Here is a 16,619-nt window from a genome sequence, read left to right on the forward strand (position 1 = left end):
CTTTACTTGTAAAGCTTTACATACATCTGCACTATGTTTGGTACTTCATTTTCAGAAATATTTAGCAGTAACTCTGAACACATTTTAAGAACTCCAGGTACCGCTAAAGTGCACGCTGCCACGCTACCTAGTGTTACATAGAGAAGAGTGAAAAATGCAGCATGCAGTGATGCAGGTAAGATAGTAAGTAATGATTTCCCTCAAACGTTAAAGCATTATGGCTTAAGCATAGCAAAATCTTAGATGGGACTTAAACGTAGCTTCAGAGTAATGCATTGCAGCGGTATAAGCTAGTATTCAAACTACATGGTAAACTAGGGAACACATTCCTGTTCTCTGCTGTAAGAAAACTTGCCCAAATCCTTAAATCCATGTCCAGCTAGATTACAGGTGTGAATACAAAAATTTTACTTGGCTTAGGCCTTAATGCTGAAGTTAAACGGTTTGAAATGCTTGTTGTCTTGATTTTCCTTTCCCTCAAGAAAATAACCACTAATCTTGGATCCTGAAAAGCACTGTATTACCTCTAAGATCCTACATACCAGTGCGATCAAAGGCCAGAATTAGTGCTGTGCTTTCCTAGGCCCAGCATGCTTGGTTTTGCAATGGCTGGCACAATAAAGCTTTGGGTAAAGAAAAGATATTTTTTTTTTTTTTATTAAATAGAAGTGCAAGCTGATACAATTCTGAACAGCAGAAGTTGTAATTTGCCAGGTAATGTAATGAGCTTTGCTTCCTCCGATGAAGAGATGCAAGATAAGTGTCTTTGTAATGATGGTTGATACAAGGTGCAAAATTAAATACCTATCCAAAGCTCTTTGGTGACAAGCTGCACCTCTCTTTTTCTGGTTGCTTAGCATAAAGATCAGTGCTATTAGTACAAATCATAATGACTGACCCCATCTAGTCTGTTCATGTTTTGATGCAACTAATTGTTAGCCTTGCAATGCTGGAGTCTTAAAAATGGTTTTAATTAGTATACCTGTATATAATGTAAACATCTGCCCCCAACTGAATAGTTACTTTATAGTAATCTTGGGACACATCTGCTTCTGCCACTAAAAAGATAAGAAGCCCCTGAAGTCCTTATGGTGCTTGGCTCTTCAGTGCCTAAGTCCTTGTTTTGTCCACAAAATGCAAAGCAGCAAAGACTACAAGCATAAACCCCAGTGATCAGTTTGCTAAAAAAGTTTTTACTAGTTCTTGGATTTCTCTGCCTTCTCTGTAGGGAAAAGTAATTTAGAGCTCCCAGCAAATCTTGGCCCTCCAATACGGGAGGAGATCAGGATGCCCCAGCAGAAACATGCTCTCCTGCTGCCTTTGTGCTATGCTGAAGCAATGGGCCACCTGCTGTCCTTCAGCATGGCTGCTGATCCCCACCGGCTCCTTTGCCTTAGCGCTGGCACACATCTGCCTGTTCTGCAAACAGATTTGACGCAATTCGTTAACTTAGCAGAAGAACATCGCTCCCTTTTGCTGCAGGTACCGACTCGGTTTTCTGTGTCGCCGGGTGAGCTCCAGAACTAGAACAGGGAAGGAGCATGCAGCCAGGGAGCAGAGCAGCCCGGCAGGCAACGAGGAGCTGTCAGGTAAGTACAACGTCACCTTTATATGCAAAATAAAAGTGTCTTAAAACATGGCTTCATAAGATCCCATGAGGCAAATTAGCAACTTGCAGCCACCTCCTATAGGCTTCCTGCTGTCCTGCTCACTCTGGCCCCTCTATATGAGCTGTTGCAGCTCACTGCAATAGCAGAAACCAAAACAAGTGAGAAGGCCTGTGGTTTGTGTTGGTGTTACCACATTTAGCAAGTCAGATCAGCTCACGGTAGGGTCTGATGAGCAAATGGCCAGGAAGGAATGGTGGCTTTGAGAGCAAGGGAGGAGGGACAGATGAGCAGCAGCATTTATGCACTCACACCTTTCCCCCTCTCCTCCAACCGGAGTGCTGTGGGAGTTGCCTGGGGAACTGTAGCCACTGCACCAGTAGATACCCATCAGTAGCTTAACAGATTATATTCTTTTCAGTGCCTGACAAACTCATTCTCAGTCCTTCCAACTCACAAGCGCCACAGCAGGGAGATGTGGTTTGCCTTCATCACACTCTCCATGGCCACAGGCAGTGATGATGGATAAAACGGCTCCCAGAAGGAAGCCCTGAGGGAAGGGTGGCCTCTGAGCTGCCACCAATCACCCCCCCCAGCCCAGCCCTTCATGGTGGACTCCCCCTGTGGACAGGCGTTTCAAACACAAGTGTGTTAACCAGGACAGCTGACACAGGCTATTTCATGTCCACCTGCTCTAAATCGTACTGGTGATACTTCAGACTCTTGATTACTGAATACTTCAGTAGCTTGATTAAGAACTGCTTTTTTAAAGTGGGCTTCCAATTCTTGTGCTGACCCCTTGCAGCTCTTTCCCCCAGCAGACACGTCCCTCTCCTACTGTGGGCCATCTCGCTATTCTTTCCAGGAGTCTGCAGCACCCCTGCAAAGTTTGTTAGCTCATTTCTTTATCTTTCAGGCACCTCTGTTCTCCTGCCATGCCGAATCAACAGGGATTCCAGTTAACAACTTAACCTCCTGGAGAATTAGTCGACTGTTACCACCAGCTTCGCCTTTTGAGCTAATAAGTCAAAAGTTAGAGCCTTGCAGACTAATTTTCTTCAGAAGAGCCTGGTGACACCAGCTGGGTGTCTCTTGATGCAATCTATCATCTCATTTATTCCAAAACCTGATTTCACCATCTCAACAGCAGCAGATAGCCCTCAGTGTTTCCAAATAATACTGCAGTGTCAAGGGCTCCATCCTCCCACTCCTGCTGAGGAGGCACATGGATTCAGCACAACCTGCTAAGCTTCTCAGCCCTTCAACCCCCCCCCCCCCCCCCCCCAAGTTCACAAGCTGCACTCCCCCTCTGGCAGCACCAGGACTACCAGGCCATTTACTACAGGGGTAAGGAGTTCAAACAAATCCAGGAAAAATAAGCCTAAAACTCTCCATGCAGTGGTGAACCTTTCCATTTCCCCTCACGGACTCCTGGTTTTGCTCTTATGTTAGTGTGGTGTGGTCTCCTTGGCTGGCTGCCAGGTGCCCGCCAAGCTGCTCTGCGAGTTCCCTCCTCAGCAAGACCAGCGCGTGGGAGAAAAGATGAAAAAAGAATTTGTGGGTTGAGATAAAGGCATTTTAATAAAGCAAAAGCAAAGGCTGTGCAGAAGCAAAGGAAACAGTATTTATTCTCTGCTTCCCATCAGCAGGTGATGTCCAGTCACTGCCAGGGAAGCAGGGCCGCAGCAACCGTAGCAGCTGGTCTGGAGGAAAACGCCTTAATAGCAAACGCTCCCTCCCCTCCTCCTTTCTCTTATCTTTCATTGCTGAGCATGATGTCGTGTGGTATGGAGTACCTCTTTGGTCAGCTTGGGACAGCTGTTCTGGCTATGTCCCCTCCCAAGCTCTTTCCTACTCCCAGCCTACCGGCCTTTGGGGGTGAGGAGGTGGGAGAGACAGGTCAATGCTGTGGGAGGGCTGCTCAGCAGCAGCCACAGCACTGCTGTGTTACCAGCACCCCTCTAGCTACCAAGAGAAAGCAGAGCACTGGGCGGGCTGCTGCGGGGACAGTTAGCTCCATCCCAGCCAGGCTCAAGACAGCTGGTGATCCTCACTGAGGATCCCAGCCAGCGCATCACAGCTGGCAACAGATTTAAACATACAAATTCTCTCTTGAATTAGTACAGTATTTTAACACGTGCAGACTAAGGGTGTGCATCTGGGAGAAGGACTTTGAGGATCTGGCCTGTCAGTAATTGAAACCACCTTAAATTTTAGTTTGATTTTCCTTTCCTTCTTCTACCACTGAAGTGTACAGGCATACAGAGGCAGAATTAGCCAAGTAAGCCCCTATTTTTAGGGAATTCTAATGAAAATCACGCAGGCAAATCATCTTTCAAGCGACTGTACTTATTGTAATGAATAATTTATTATTAACAAACCATAAATAGGTTGCATAGAGAATTTTACTGGGTTATTATCAGATTGCACATTGTATCTGAAAATACATCAGAATCCATCCTCCTCTCAGGCACTGGTGGTGTCAGTTTGGTGGTAATGAATGGACACACAGGGAATTAGAATGACTTTGACCTTCAGTGAAGAGACAGGGATCTAAAGACGACAAGAAGTCTGATCTACCTGAAGCCCTCTCTTAGGCTGTAGCACGTTACCGGACCATTATTTCTACTCTTCCATTTTCCTTTCTCCTGCTCAGTGCCCATGTTGCCCTGATGCTTGCTCAGAAGTACAACCTCCTCCTCCTCCTGCTGCTACTTTTTGGTTTTCTGTAGCCACCAGCAGACAGAAATCAATTGCTGCTGCCAGCTGCACGCCAGGTCTTGCTTTCCCTCATGTGTGAGCAGTCCCTGAAGCGGGCTGTCAGGTTTCAGTATTTCAGCAAGGAGAAGCCAGTCACAGGTACCCTGCTACTGATAGGCAGCCTGCGCGCTGCAGTCCTTCACTAACCTGCTACATTCACATCCAGGAGGCAGCAAGTGCAGTAAAGCAAAGCTTTCTCAATAGATGGGTTGTAAACTTAAGTTCCACAGTCGTCAGACAGGAAAATACTTTCAGATCCGGTCATTTAAAAAGTATTAACAAGTATATAATGAGACAGCTGCAGTAATCTGTGCCCTTGTGTGGCAGCACCTCAGCCTGGAGAACATGAACAGGATCTCCCTTTTCTGCCATGCTGAGACTAGGGTTCTCCACCTACCCATAAACCCTGGCCTGATGAGCTAAGCAATGCTGCAGGCAGCCTGACAACCAGCGTCCTCTTCAGAGATCAAGATGCCCAACAACCTCCTCCCAGAGAGAGCCGGTGAGAAGGCCCAGCTCAGGAGAGAAGGGATCCTCAGAGTGATGGAGGATGAGCATCCTCTTCAGTAGACTGCAGACCGCTGCCTGCTCTGATCTGTTACCACGCTGTGAAGACACAAGGGGCCACTAAAAGCTGTCCCCAGCATCTTCATAGAACTGTACAACCCACGCTGAGCCGCTTGCCACCGTCTCATCGCTCTGCTATTTAAATCTTCCTGAAAAAGCCAGCCTTCTCTGGCTGAGAAGGACTTCCAGATGAATATGAAAGACAAGGTTCAGGCTTGGAAGGAGACCAAGTTCACACAGACACCAAAAAGCTTTGCGTTCTGAAAAGGAGGCGAGATGCTTCCACAGCTAAGCAGGGCACCCTGGCTGCCCCAACCACTGCCAGATTTGTTAGAGCGCACCATTTCCCAGCCCCTCCTTTCTCATCAGCTTATGCCAACCACAAATTCATTGGGAGGCTTGCTTAGACTTTTGCAGTAAACACAGGGATGATTTTTCTTTTCCCAAGCTGTTTAGCCAGACCAAAAGACTGACAAGCTGTCTCTTGTTTACTTTCTGAAGGCAGTTTGCAGACAGCAGCAAGAATTAATGTGGGAATCGCTGGCTCTGTTTATGCCAGTAACTCATTAAAAAAATACACAGCACACTTGGCTGGCATTATTTCCTCCAGCTACACTGCAACATGAGGTTCTCCTTGAGAATAAAAGCTGTGAAAGTTGCCACATGCCAGGAAACTTTCACTGAACCACTGAAACTAGGATTGGACAGGGGTTCAAGATACAGACCTTCTTTCCTCCCACCCCAAGACAGGCACAGATAAAGCCAGTGGCTCAAGCTGGCCTCCTGATGACAGGGCACCATGCAGGCACACCTGAAGCATGTATTAGCATTGTTCCAAAACCGGCTTCATAAAAGATTTGGACAACTGGCTACACTGAAATACTTTCTAAAAGGAAGCAGATACCAAAGGGACCAACCCCAAGAAAATCAGAAAAAGAACTAGTAATTACCATGAACTATGACAATTATCCAAGGAATAGTTCACAAGAGGGAAGTCATTTTTACAAATTGTGTCCACTGTAAGCACGAGAAGCGAAATGGCAAAGTATTAAAACTGAGCCATGAGTTACAGACAGCTGTGCCAACTGAAGATTAAATGACATGTCCAGAACTTACGTTTTTCTTTTATGAGCTTTTGTATGGACAGCTGAACACTGATAAGCAGTAATATCAACAACAGGAGAAAGCTGAGAAACTAATGACATAAATGGTTAAACCTTCACCCTTGCATCAGATGTGGAGTATTTTCAGGGAAACACAAGCCTGCAGCTTGCTGTCTAAATGGTAAAACTACAGCCCTCCATTATGTAAAGATGCTCACGAAGCTCGAAGTACACATACAGTAAGTATTTTCATGACACAGATTTCTTCTATTATTCAGCCGACAACAGTGTAGTAGTTAGAAAAAAGTTCTTCTCCTTGCTTGATGTCTCTGAGAGCAACAAGCACTACACACCTCAGGTGGCTGTAAGAAAAGGAAAAGCAAAACATATGAAAGTGAACAATTACATGTCCCTTTGAATTTTTTAAATTCTTCACGGCAAGGAACTAAAACAATGGCTCTGTCCAGATTACTTTTGGAAGTAATATGCATAATGCAGGCCCAGGAGCCTGGAAGAACAACACTGGGATACAGACAGCAAATATAAGCAAAACCAGTATAATTGCAAAAAAAAAAAAAAAAAAAAAAAACCAAACAAACCTTCCACTCGCACAATTACGCAGAAATGAAAAGAATTAGTCAAGATGGAGAAAAAGACACACAGACAGGAAGCAAAGCTACAGCAAAGTTCATGGAGCAGAAATCATTCCTCTAGACATGCCTACCCACAGGTGCTAGCTGGCTAAACCCACCCTCAGTCAACAACACCCAGAAAGACAGCTCCGAACTGCATCAGAGCCCTGCTGCAGTCTATGGGGATGGGTGAATTCTCCATAAACCAAGCTGAAATCAGTGGCTGGCAGTCGTCTTACAGAGAGATTTAGGAACCCACCCCCCCCTAAACTTCCTTTAAGTAAGTGACCATGCCCTGAAGCTGAAGTATCTGTTCAAAGCAAAGCACATTCTTCTGATGCTGATGAACATGAACGTGAAGAACAGCATCAACCCAAACAGTCCCCACTACTAAGAAACTGAGTGTGAGGTCATTTTGAAACAAAACAAACAACAACAAAAAGGTAAGCAAGTACTAAGAACTCTTTTACAAGACAGAAAAAGATTTAGAAACCAGATTACCTATGTTGTCAGCACTGTAAGTATCATTATCAAAACAAGCAGCTAGAAGCAGATGGGATCTTTTGTCTAGTGGCTGTACGCTGGCAGAATTGGTGATTGAAAGACCATATTTTCTTGGACAGATTCCAAGGAAGAGAGCAAAATTCCCCCTTCCCGAAATGGTCCCATAGCTTACCTCTACTCACTGCACTTTCACACTTAAAGTACAGCATCCAGGCTTCCTGAAAGTTCAGTCTTACAACTTCTTTTATTAGCATTTATTTACTTATCTGCAGACTACAACTGCATCATTAACCTTGCCTCAACAAAGTCTAAGTTGAATCAGAAAAGCTGTTTTTCCAATATGCACCGTAACTTTCTCCAACCAGATTTTTTAAATAGCTCCAGAACTACATTAGAAGTCTAGATGATCTGCTCTAAAACCCTTACACATCCTCTAAATGAAGAGGATTACTTGGTTCCTGAAGGTAGCAACTGGACTAGAAGCGCAGTTTCTTTGGTGTGTTAAATTCAGGACCAACATTACAACTTACTTACAGCTTCAAAGTTATTCTTGACAACATCCCAGTACAGGACACTCACTTCCAAACGTATTGTCTGTCCTTGTTGTCCATACTGCTTCTTGCACATATTCATTTAATTGTCACTTTTCCGAACAAAAAAATCTGAGAAAGGTTTCCAAGTGTTTTAATTTCTAAAAGAGGTGGATTTTCAGATCATAATGAGGATATTGTAATTGTGTAGTGTAACTAAGTCACACGCTTTATACTGCATAGTACTTCACTTGTCTCAGTACAAATTAATATTAAGTTTCTTCTTGCAAATTCATTTGCTTATTCCTCACATAAGCAGAAGACATGCGGAACAGGAGAGCAAGAAGCCTAAATCTCAACTACCTTAGAAGGGCTTTGGTTAAGGGTTGCTAACTACATCTGAAATACATACTGAAAAACGAGTACTGTCATACAAGCAAAATATAATTAGTGCTTTATGGGATTCAGAAGAATCACACTATAGTGTAACAACTGCTTGTAAAACCATGTCTTCAGAGCTATGCTGATCTCATTTGTGAAGATGTGGAAAAAGGAACAAAAATAAATAGTCTTGTAAATCACTTAAAATTAGTCTATTTAAAGAGCTAACTCTTCCATACAGGTGCACACATTTGCGTAACACATCTTTATATGGAATAATGTTATTCTTCAACCATGTTTGTTTGTGGTTTTTTTGTTTTTGTTTTGTTTTTTTTTTTTTTTTTTTTTTTTTTACACATACAGTAAGCTTTGTATCATACAAATCTATGAGCTCTTTGACCCACTGCTAACCTCTCTATGTCATGGCTGTAGACGATGTTTGGAAGATACTGTTTCAGTTCTACTGGAAAGTATCCTGGCACATCAAACTCCTGATAACACACGTTGGCTGCTTTTTCTAGAAATAAGAAAAAAAAAAGTCTCTATGATACTGAGAAAAATCTTAGCTAGGGTTTAGAGATATGTAAAAATATCAAATGTACTGCTGCAGAAGTACCAGATGCTTCATCAAGCCTGAAAAGCATGCCTCTGTTGGGAGCTACTACACTCCTCTGAAGTCCTATTTTGAATTTACACAAGAGATACACAATGAACTACAGGAGCTTTAATTCATCCTTATTGCATTAAACAGGATGACCTGATTATCAACATGTATATGAAGGGGCACATCTTGCAGAGTGCCAGGGGTAGCTTACAGCATTGCTAAATGTTGTTAATACACAACATTTGCTTTTACAGTTAAAAAAATCCAGAAAAAAAATTTCCTGGTGGCAAAATACATAAATACAGCAGAGAAAATCACCATCTGTCCAGCAGGAAGAAGGGAATTTTCCTGACATGGACACTGGATCTGGAAGAAACAGCTTCATGGGACAGCCCTTTGTCTCTGGGCCAGTCAACACCTGGTTCGCTACTCCAGCAACCTTTCTGGATGCTACTTGGAGGCAGGGTATCTTGAATGTAATGCAGGCTCTCAAAGCAACTGAGAAGATAGGGATGGTAGCAATTCAACTTTCTGTATCTCACAACCGTTCCCATGAGTTATTTATTCCCCCAAACCTTAAGACCAACACGTACTGTGTGAGACAGAATAAATAAGTAGTTCCCTTCTTCATGTCCAACAGCTAGATCATACCAGCAGTTTCCTAGATTTTGCACATAAATGTAAGGAAATCTAAAAAAAGTATTATAGTTCAAACTGAGCAGTGATAGAATCTTACTGTACATGCCACTGTGTGTATGGTTTTCTAATGAAGCCTGCTGGAACCATACTGGGGAACTTGATCTGCAACTCTGTGTACTGCCTCAGCCCAGCAGTCCTTTGCCAGATATTCTTTCCCACCATCTCACATTTTGGGATGTGTGCCTTTCATTCTACGTACCAGGAGGGAGACTGGGGGAGTCAGTGAGAAAAGCATAAGGATATTTGAAGTGTTGCTACACTGAAGGATTCTAACACCCAGCCGTCACAAAGAGCCTCAGAAACTCTTTATTCCATAAGTGCTTATCTTGTTTTAAACAGCAGTATTGTCCTCCAAGATTAGTATCTGATTCTCTGTCATCCCCAAAACAACTTATATCCATAAAGACAAACTCAAGCCTGGAAAATTTACCTGGCAACTTACCATGTGAGCAGTTGTTGACATACTGTCCCACCGCCAGTGGGTTTTGCAGGGCAGCTGTGAGCCAGCTCTCGTCACTCATTTGAAATGGGCCAAGTTGATCTCTCCTGCTGCAAGACCTGAAACGACCAACAGTGTTAACATGAATCACTGCTCCTTCACTTAACAGGTTATCTGTACTTCCTCCAGTAGAAATGGCCACAGTTGCTGCGTAAAGTTACAGCTGTCCAACCCACCTGGGAGACAGGACAACACTGGAGTTGGGGGGTGTGCATGCAGACCAACACCTTGATGATACTTTAAAAAGTGCATTTAAACCTCCCACATAATGCGTGGTGTCTTTCAGACTCCAGTGGAAGAACCTGCACAAAACCACCACATACCATTCAAGAAATCCAACGTCAAACATTACCATTACAGAAGTGTCAACACATCTCGTTCACCTCTAAAGATGTGAAGGCTCGTTATAATATCAACTTCAAACTCATTCCCAGAATTAAAATCTGGTATTAGTAGGTATTAGTAATCAAATTAGGTATTATTTTAGATCATTTTGCTTGTTATTAAATTTTATTTCCTTTTCATCTCACATTTAAAGACAAATTGCTACAAATTGTATTTTAAGGCAAGCTAAAACAGTCCAGGCTAGCTGCGTCAGGGGCAGTTCAGATTGGACATTAGGAAAAGGTTCTTCACCATGAGGGTGGTTGGTCACTGGAACAGGCTCCCCAGGGAAGTGGTCATAGCACCAAGCCTGTCAGAGTTCAAGGAGTGTCTGGATGACACTCTTGGTCATATGGTTTAGTTTTAGGTAGTCCTGCGAGGAGCAGGGAGTTGGACCTGATGACCCTTATGGGTCCCTTCCAATGTGAGATAATAAGTATTATTATTAGCGTTACTGCTCCCTTCTTAAGTGCTGCTCCTCCGTAGAGTAGAGTTGGAGTTACCAGATTCACCCTGTTTGTATCGGCAAGTCCATATAGAGGCTTTTTTTTTTTTTTTTTATCCACTAAGCAGATTTGAATAACAGCTCAGAAGCATTTAAAAAATTTTATGCTATATCCTGCTCCTATTAAAACTATTTTCTTTACAGGAAACAGTCTCTGTACATCAAAACGCATCTCACTGGCATTACAGATGAAGACAAGTACATAACAGATCACATCCAGCAGCTCTTACCCTTGTGTTGTTTGCATTACAAGATACACATAGGTGGATAATATTAAAATCTAACTCAATTTAGGGTAAGACAACAGGGAACTGAGACTATTAGTACCACTGTTATAAACCAGTTGAGTGACAAACCCCTATTTCTTTTGACTGCTTACCTGTACACTGATCTTGATAGTCCTTTATCATTCCCATCAATAAGGACACCATCTATGCACCTAAAAATAAAGGGATTGCCAAGGGACTGGAAAAAGATGGGCTCATGCTTTCTGTATACTGTACCTGTTGCAAGACAGATATGATTATTTCAGAAGAAAATAAGTTAACTGTCAGAATGGGCTCACGATATCACCCAGACCCTCCATACAGAAACTCAAAGGAGACAGAGCGGGTAGGAGAGAACTCCTCTCTCAGTTAATGACATTAACACTTGTAAACCTACAAGCTTTTAGACATATCTTTGTGGGATGCAAAAAAAAAAAAAAAATCTACATGAGCTGAGATACTCCAGAGAGAGAAGCCATTGAAGGAAATCATCGAGGAGAAGGCCTGTGTCCAGCATCCATGTGAGAAGTAGGTAAAAAACCAGCCAACCGGCCTGCTTCAGAGAGGAAAATGTCAAGTGACATTTGTTCAGGAAAGCACACCTGAAGGTACTAAGCTATTTTGTTACTACTCTGTCAGGACTCTGAAAAACACACACAGACAGCAAAGAACCTGAAACACCCTCCTCCACCACCCTGATTGGAGATTTTGTTTGGTACGGGAGAGGGAAAATGCCAAACCAAGAACAGACAAATCATTTCAGCAGACCATGTCACAAATCCGTTGACAGGATTTAACCTGCCCTGGCTTCCAAGCACAGAAAAGTGACAGCAGACTGGCTTGCAACTTTTCATGACACTGCAGTCCTATGTCCCTCACATCCACTACACCTTCAGCAACTCTCTGCAGAAATCCTTCACTGCAATCTCACAAGAAGCGAGGCAAAGGCCCCGACAGCAGTCTGCACTCACTGCCAAACCGGCAGGAGAGCACTGACGTGCTCTCTCCACAGGGTCCCTTCCCCAGCCAGCAGCCCTGCAGTTTCCTTCATACCCCTGAAAAAGGAAAGCATTTCAACAGCTCATCCTCTTGTTTTGCCAGATGAGCTGCTAGAGGAGACTCTCAATGAGCCTACACTCACATTTAGCATGTGCCTGAAATTTGAAGCGAGTGGCAAGGTCGCAGGCTCATTCCCTGTGATTGTCATTTGACTGTTAGTCAGTTTACCAGTCAATGGCAATCGCCAGGCACTCCTGCTTTGGCATGGCAAAACACGCTCTGCTGCCCAATGCTTGGACTGGTCCCGATCCTGCAGTGCTGGCAGAAGCTAGAGACTGCATGCAGGGAATGATTCTGTTGACAGACAAAACAGAAACAAATCCAAAGCACTTCAGCAGAGCTGTCCTAGCTTGGCCATGCTGACAGAATTACAAATCTTTTTAAGAAATGTAAGCAAATACAGTTCCAAGAAGTGAGGAACAGAGAAGTGCTGATTTTCCAAACATGCTTCTATGGAAGAGAGTTCCACTAAAAGATTTTACTTTCATTCTCCAGTTTGTATTTTTGTGCTTTGAAAAAGTTCATAGTCTTGTATGCTGATCTGTGTGGAAATCTCAAAACCTCATTTTTCAGATCCTTACCCAAAACAGAAACCCTGAAGAATTAAACTGTATTGTTCATCTACTTGAAATTGCTCCCATACATTTGTGTTTAAAGAATCTGGAACAACTTTTCCAGCAGCTGAAAAAATCAGATTTTGAGTACTGAAAGTTTTTTTTATAAACAAAATTACACACCATCACCACCTCCCCCCCCCCAATATTGCTTTGCTTATTTCCAAAAGAACTCTAGTCAGGTTACACAGATATATTCTCATTCACCATAACTTGCAATTTTGTTAAGGAATGACAGAAATAAAACCCGTAAAATAAAAATTAGTGTAGAACTTCAGTATTCTATAATTAGATGGTTAGAAATCCCATCTAACTTAATCAGATAAAAGAACATTCCATTACCAGGATACATAGATACAACCGTCCCTTTTGGTACAAAACCTTTGGTAACAAAGACTCCAGTTCCAGCAGACACCAGGGAACTTCGGTCTCGACTAACAGCGAACCCTAGTGTATTCAACAGAACTTCCTCTGGACTAAACACATGTTGACTCTGATGGTTACATGAATTTACTTTTGATCGCTTCTGCTCAACAGTCAGTAATTCCAGATATTTACATTTGATTTCTGGAAGTAAGGCCAAAATGTGTGCGTGTCTACTGAAGTCATTTATGAACAGAGCTTTAAATACTTTCAGTAGTGTTTCAAAGACATCTTCATCAGAGATAATTTTGTCTTGGGAGCTTTCGGGAACGTATCGGAGAGTCCTGTAAAGAAAAAACCCTTATTTTAAAATTACATTTTTCCTAAATAAAATACAGAAGACCCATTTTACAGCAGCAACTTATAGGCACTGTTGTTTCAAACAAACCCAAACTCTGAAGAATATTCTTTCATACCTCTCCTACTATAAAACCATCATCTGTGTATTTACAGCAAGGCAGGTAGGTTAAACACCACTGAACTCTCAGTGACAAACATACTAAAAATCAAATATACGCGATTACCAAAGTTTATTAAAGAAAAAAATGCATAGTGCATTACAGTTTAAATGGGGCAAGGACAAACGTTATGCTGACTAGGGAGATTTTAATTTATGCTACATTTAACAACGCCGTACCCACTTAAATTCAAGCACTGCTTTTACCTTTAAAAGGAGGGCAAACATGTCTTGCGGAAAAAAAGAAAAACCTACCCATCCAGTTGTAACGTTGAATACCATTTTAAAGCAGGCAGGTACTAAAGTTTCGCGCCAGCGAAGCGGCACACAAGGCTGAACCCCTCCCGCAAAGCAGCCGCCCCCAGGGAAACACCCGCGTGAGCTCCCGCGGCGACCCCCGTCACTCCCGAGAAGGGGGAGCGGGGCCTCGACGGCGGGTCTGCGCCCCCCCGGGCCCGACGGGAGGGAGCTCTCACCCAGCTCCGGCAGCTCCTCCAGCCAGAAAAACCCTGCGCCAGGCGGCGCCCCCGGCCGCCACCTCACCCCGCTGGAGGACACAAAGGGCGGCGGGGCGGGCCTTCCCCCCCCCGCCCCCGAGCGGCCTCACCGCTGCCCGCTGGCGCCCGGGATCTCCCCTCCGCCTCACCTGCGCTTGCGGCGGAGGTTGAGGGCCAGCCAGGGCACGAAGCGGTACTTGTAGGCGTCCCACCGCCGCCGCAGGGCCCGCAGCATGGCGGCGGGCGAGCGGCGCCCGCTCCCTCACGGCGCCCGCTCCCTCACGGCGCCCGCTCCCTCACGGCGCCCGCTCCCTCACGGCGCCCGCTCCCTCACGGCGCCCGCTCCCTCACGGCGCCCGCTCCCTCACGGCGCCCGCTCCCTCACGGCGCCCGCTCCCTCACGGCGCCCCCCTCGGCACCGCCCTCTCTCCAGCCGCGCGGCCGTATTTGCGTACGGAGCTGCCATTGGCCGGTGGGGGGCGACGCCGGGCCCGCGCTGTCGGCCGTGAGGGGCGGGCGGGCGCTGGGCCGGTGGCGCGTGCGGTGGCGAACGGTGGCCCACTCGTGAGCTCGGACATCACCGAGGAGCGCGAGTGACGTGCGCTTTTAAGTAGCCGATACCACCTTACTGTCACGTGGCTGCGCGCTTGACACCCGTGGAGGCGTGACGGCAAGCCAAATTTTTCAACATTTACTTTTTCTTAAATTCATTTTTAAAAAGTTAATTTTTAAAATTACGGTTGACACAGGCAACGGAAAGAGCCCATATAGGTAAACAAAGTAAGACAAAGCCCAAGTCAGCCCTCGGAACTGACTGACCTGAGGGGGCTTCCTCAGGCTGACCGGGCTGAGGCGCCATCTTGGCGCGCTCCCTGGGCCAGGGTCCCCGGGGAAGCTGGGGTGGGTGGGCCGGTCCCGCACCACCCGCCGCGGGGCTGGGAGCAGCTTCCACGCGGCCAAGGAGAGGAGGCAGAGCGAGGAGCTTTTTAATGCAAATGTATAGGGCTGTTGGTTGATGAGATCGGGCTCAAGTGGGGCTGGGACTCCCTGTTCTGCAACAGCTGGCAGCATAGGGAGAGCTGGTTAACCGTAGGTGGTACCAAGGCATGGTGTGTTTGCACCAAAAAAGGCAGAGCTCCAGGCGCTGGAAAAGAAAACTCTTGTCCCGTGGGTGCATACTTAGATATGTAAATACATGCACACCTCCCTATATCTAAATAATGTTGCAGGCCCCTCCCGTGTTTTATTAAACAATCAAAAAAGGCAAGATGATGCCAAAGGGAGATTTAAAAATTATCTAGAAGCAGCGTTTGAAACACATCTCCTTGACAATTCTACATCCAGGAGCAATCCCAGCACTATCAGACCGCCTTTCCAAAATTATCCTGCGCCTGCTTCTAGTGATGCTGAAGACTGTTAGTGCCTCAGATGATCACAAAAGGAGTGGATCAATAGCCCAGAGCTGAAACCTGTTACATTTCTGTCTGCGCTTTTGACTAGTATTTGGCCCTAGCAACAAGGAGACATGAGTTGTGCTTTGTAGCATCGTAAGCAAATGCATCTCGAAAGGTGCAGCCCGCTTACTGGTGTGAAGCAGTCTGCAGCATTTACTGTAAACCTAACAAGCCAGACAGAAGGGATGTATTGCAAATCATGAGCATTTACGACTAGAGTGCTCGTGGGGTGGGGACATAATTTCTTTTGGTGCCACATTCTACCATAGGTTGTCTGTAAAATAAACAAACAAATCTAGTGAAGAAAACAATTGCTCAGCAATTGAGCTTCAGAAATTAACAAAGCTCCCCAAATCATTCTTTACAAATCATTAAGTTAAGATATATTAAGATAAGGGTAATGGTATCTCCTTGGCCGCTGTTCTCCCTTCTCTGCTTGGGTACCTACTTTCATAAAACTTATCTTTGGATGCTGCTCCTTACCATGCAGTTTTAGTTAAAATCTGCCAATGAAGTCAAAAGTTGTTGGGGAAAAAAGGACAGAACATGACAGCATGTATCTTACTTTCTGAGGAAACTAGCTTAAAAAATAATCATATAGAGCTAGTGTTTGAGAATTGGTTTTGGGGTGAACAGAGAAATCAAACCTCAAACCACTGTCAAGGCTTACAGTCCTGTATCTGGACCTAAACTTTAGCCAGGGGTTTGGGATTTTGAGAGGCAGCCCCACCAAAGCAATGAAGCAAGCAGAACTAATTTCCCGACTCAGAGCCTTGCAAATATTTATAAATGGCCTCTTGATTTACTTCATATTCACGTTAATTGTATTGTTGGCCTTGCACATCTTTTCAAGAACAGGAACCGAGTGATGATATATTGCAAACAGAAATAACTGAGGGAAATAAAAGGACATGGCATAGTGGCTGCCTCAAAACGCTTTCCTGCCATCTTCTGGACTTTCTCGGTAACGTCAGGGAAGAAAGGTCTCAATTCACAGCTTAAATTCTGGATTTCAGCAGCTGTGTGCCACAATGAGAAAACAACAGGCACCTTTGCCACAGTATATGCATATTG

General features: G+C 44.6%; 1 protein-coding gene across 6 annotated transcripts; it reads right to left on the bottom strand.

Annotated features, from left to right (window-relative positions):
* Positions 1-3,940: 3,940 nt before the first annotated feature.
* SETD9 (SET domain containing 9) lies at positions 3,941-14,412 on the bottom strand. Of its 6 annotated transcripts, none has more exons than XM_030004882.2 (7): positions 14,241-14,410; positions 13,057-13,421; positions 11,155-11,278; positions 10,063-10,188; positions 9,830-9,945; positions 8,496-8,601; positions 3,941-6,399 (listed from the first exon to the last, which is right to left on the bottom strand). In XM_030004882.2, exons 1-7 carry the CDS (start codon positions 14,324-14,326, stop codon positions 6,312-6,314), a joined length of 1,011 nt encoding a protein of 336 aa, XP_029860742.1. In that variant the 5' UTR covers positions 14,327-14,410; the 3' UTR covers positions 3,941-6,311. The 6 variants fall into 6 exon arrangements, with proteins under 6 accessions (XP_029860742.1, XP_029860745.1, XP_029860743.1 ...); XM_030004885.1 differs by having other exon boundaries at positions 13,273-13,421; positions 14,241-14,409; XM_030004883.2 differs by lacking the exon at positions 10,063-10,188 and having other exon boundaries at positions 14,241-14,406.
* Between the last annotated feature and the right edge of the window lie 2,207 nt (positions 14,413-16,619).

The sequence above is a fragment of the Aquila chrysaetos genome, chromosome Z, assembly GCF_900496995.4.
Source record: "Aquila chrysaetos chrysaetos chromosome Z, bAquChr1.4, whole genome shotgun sequence".
In the NCBI taxonomy this organism is placed as follows: domain Eukaryota; kingdom Metazoa; phylum Chordata; class Aves; order Accipitriformes; family Accipitridae; genus Aquila; species Aquila chrysaetos.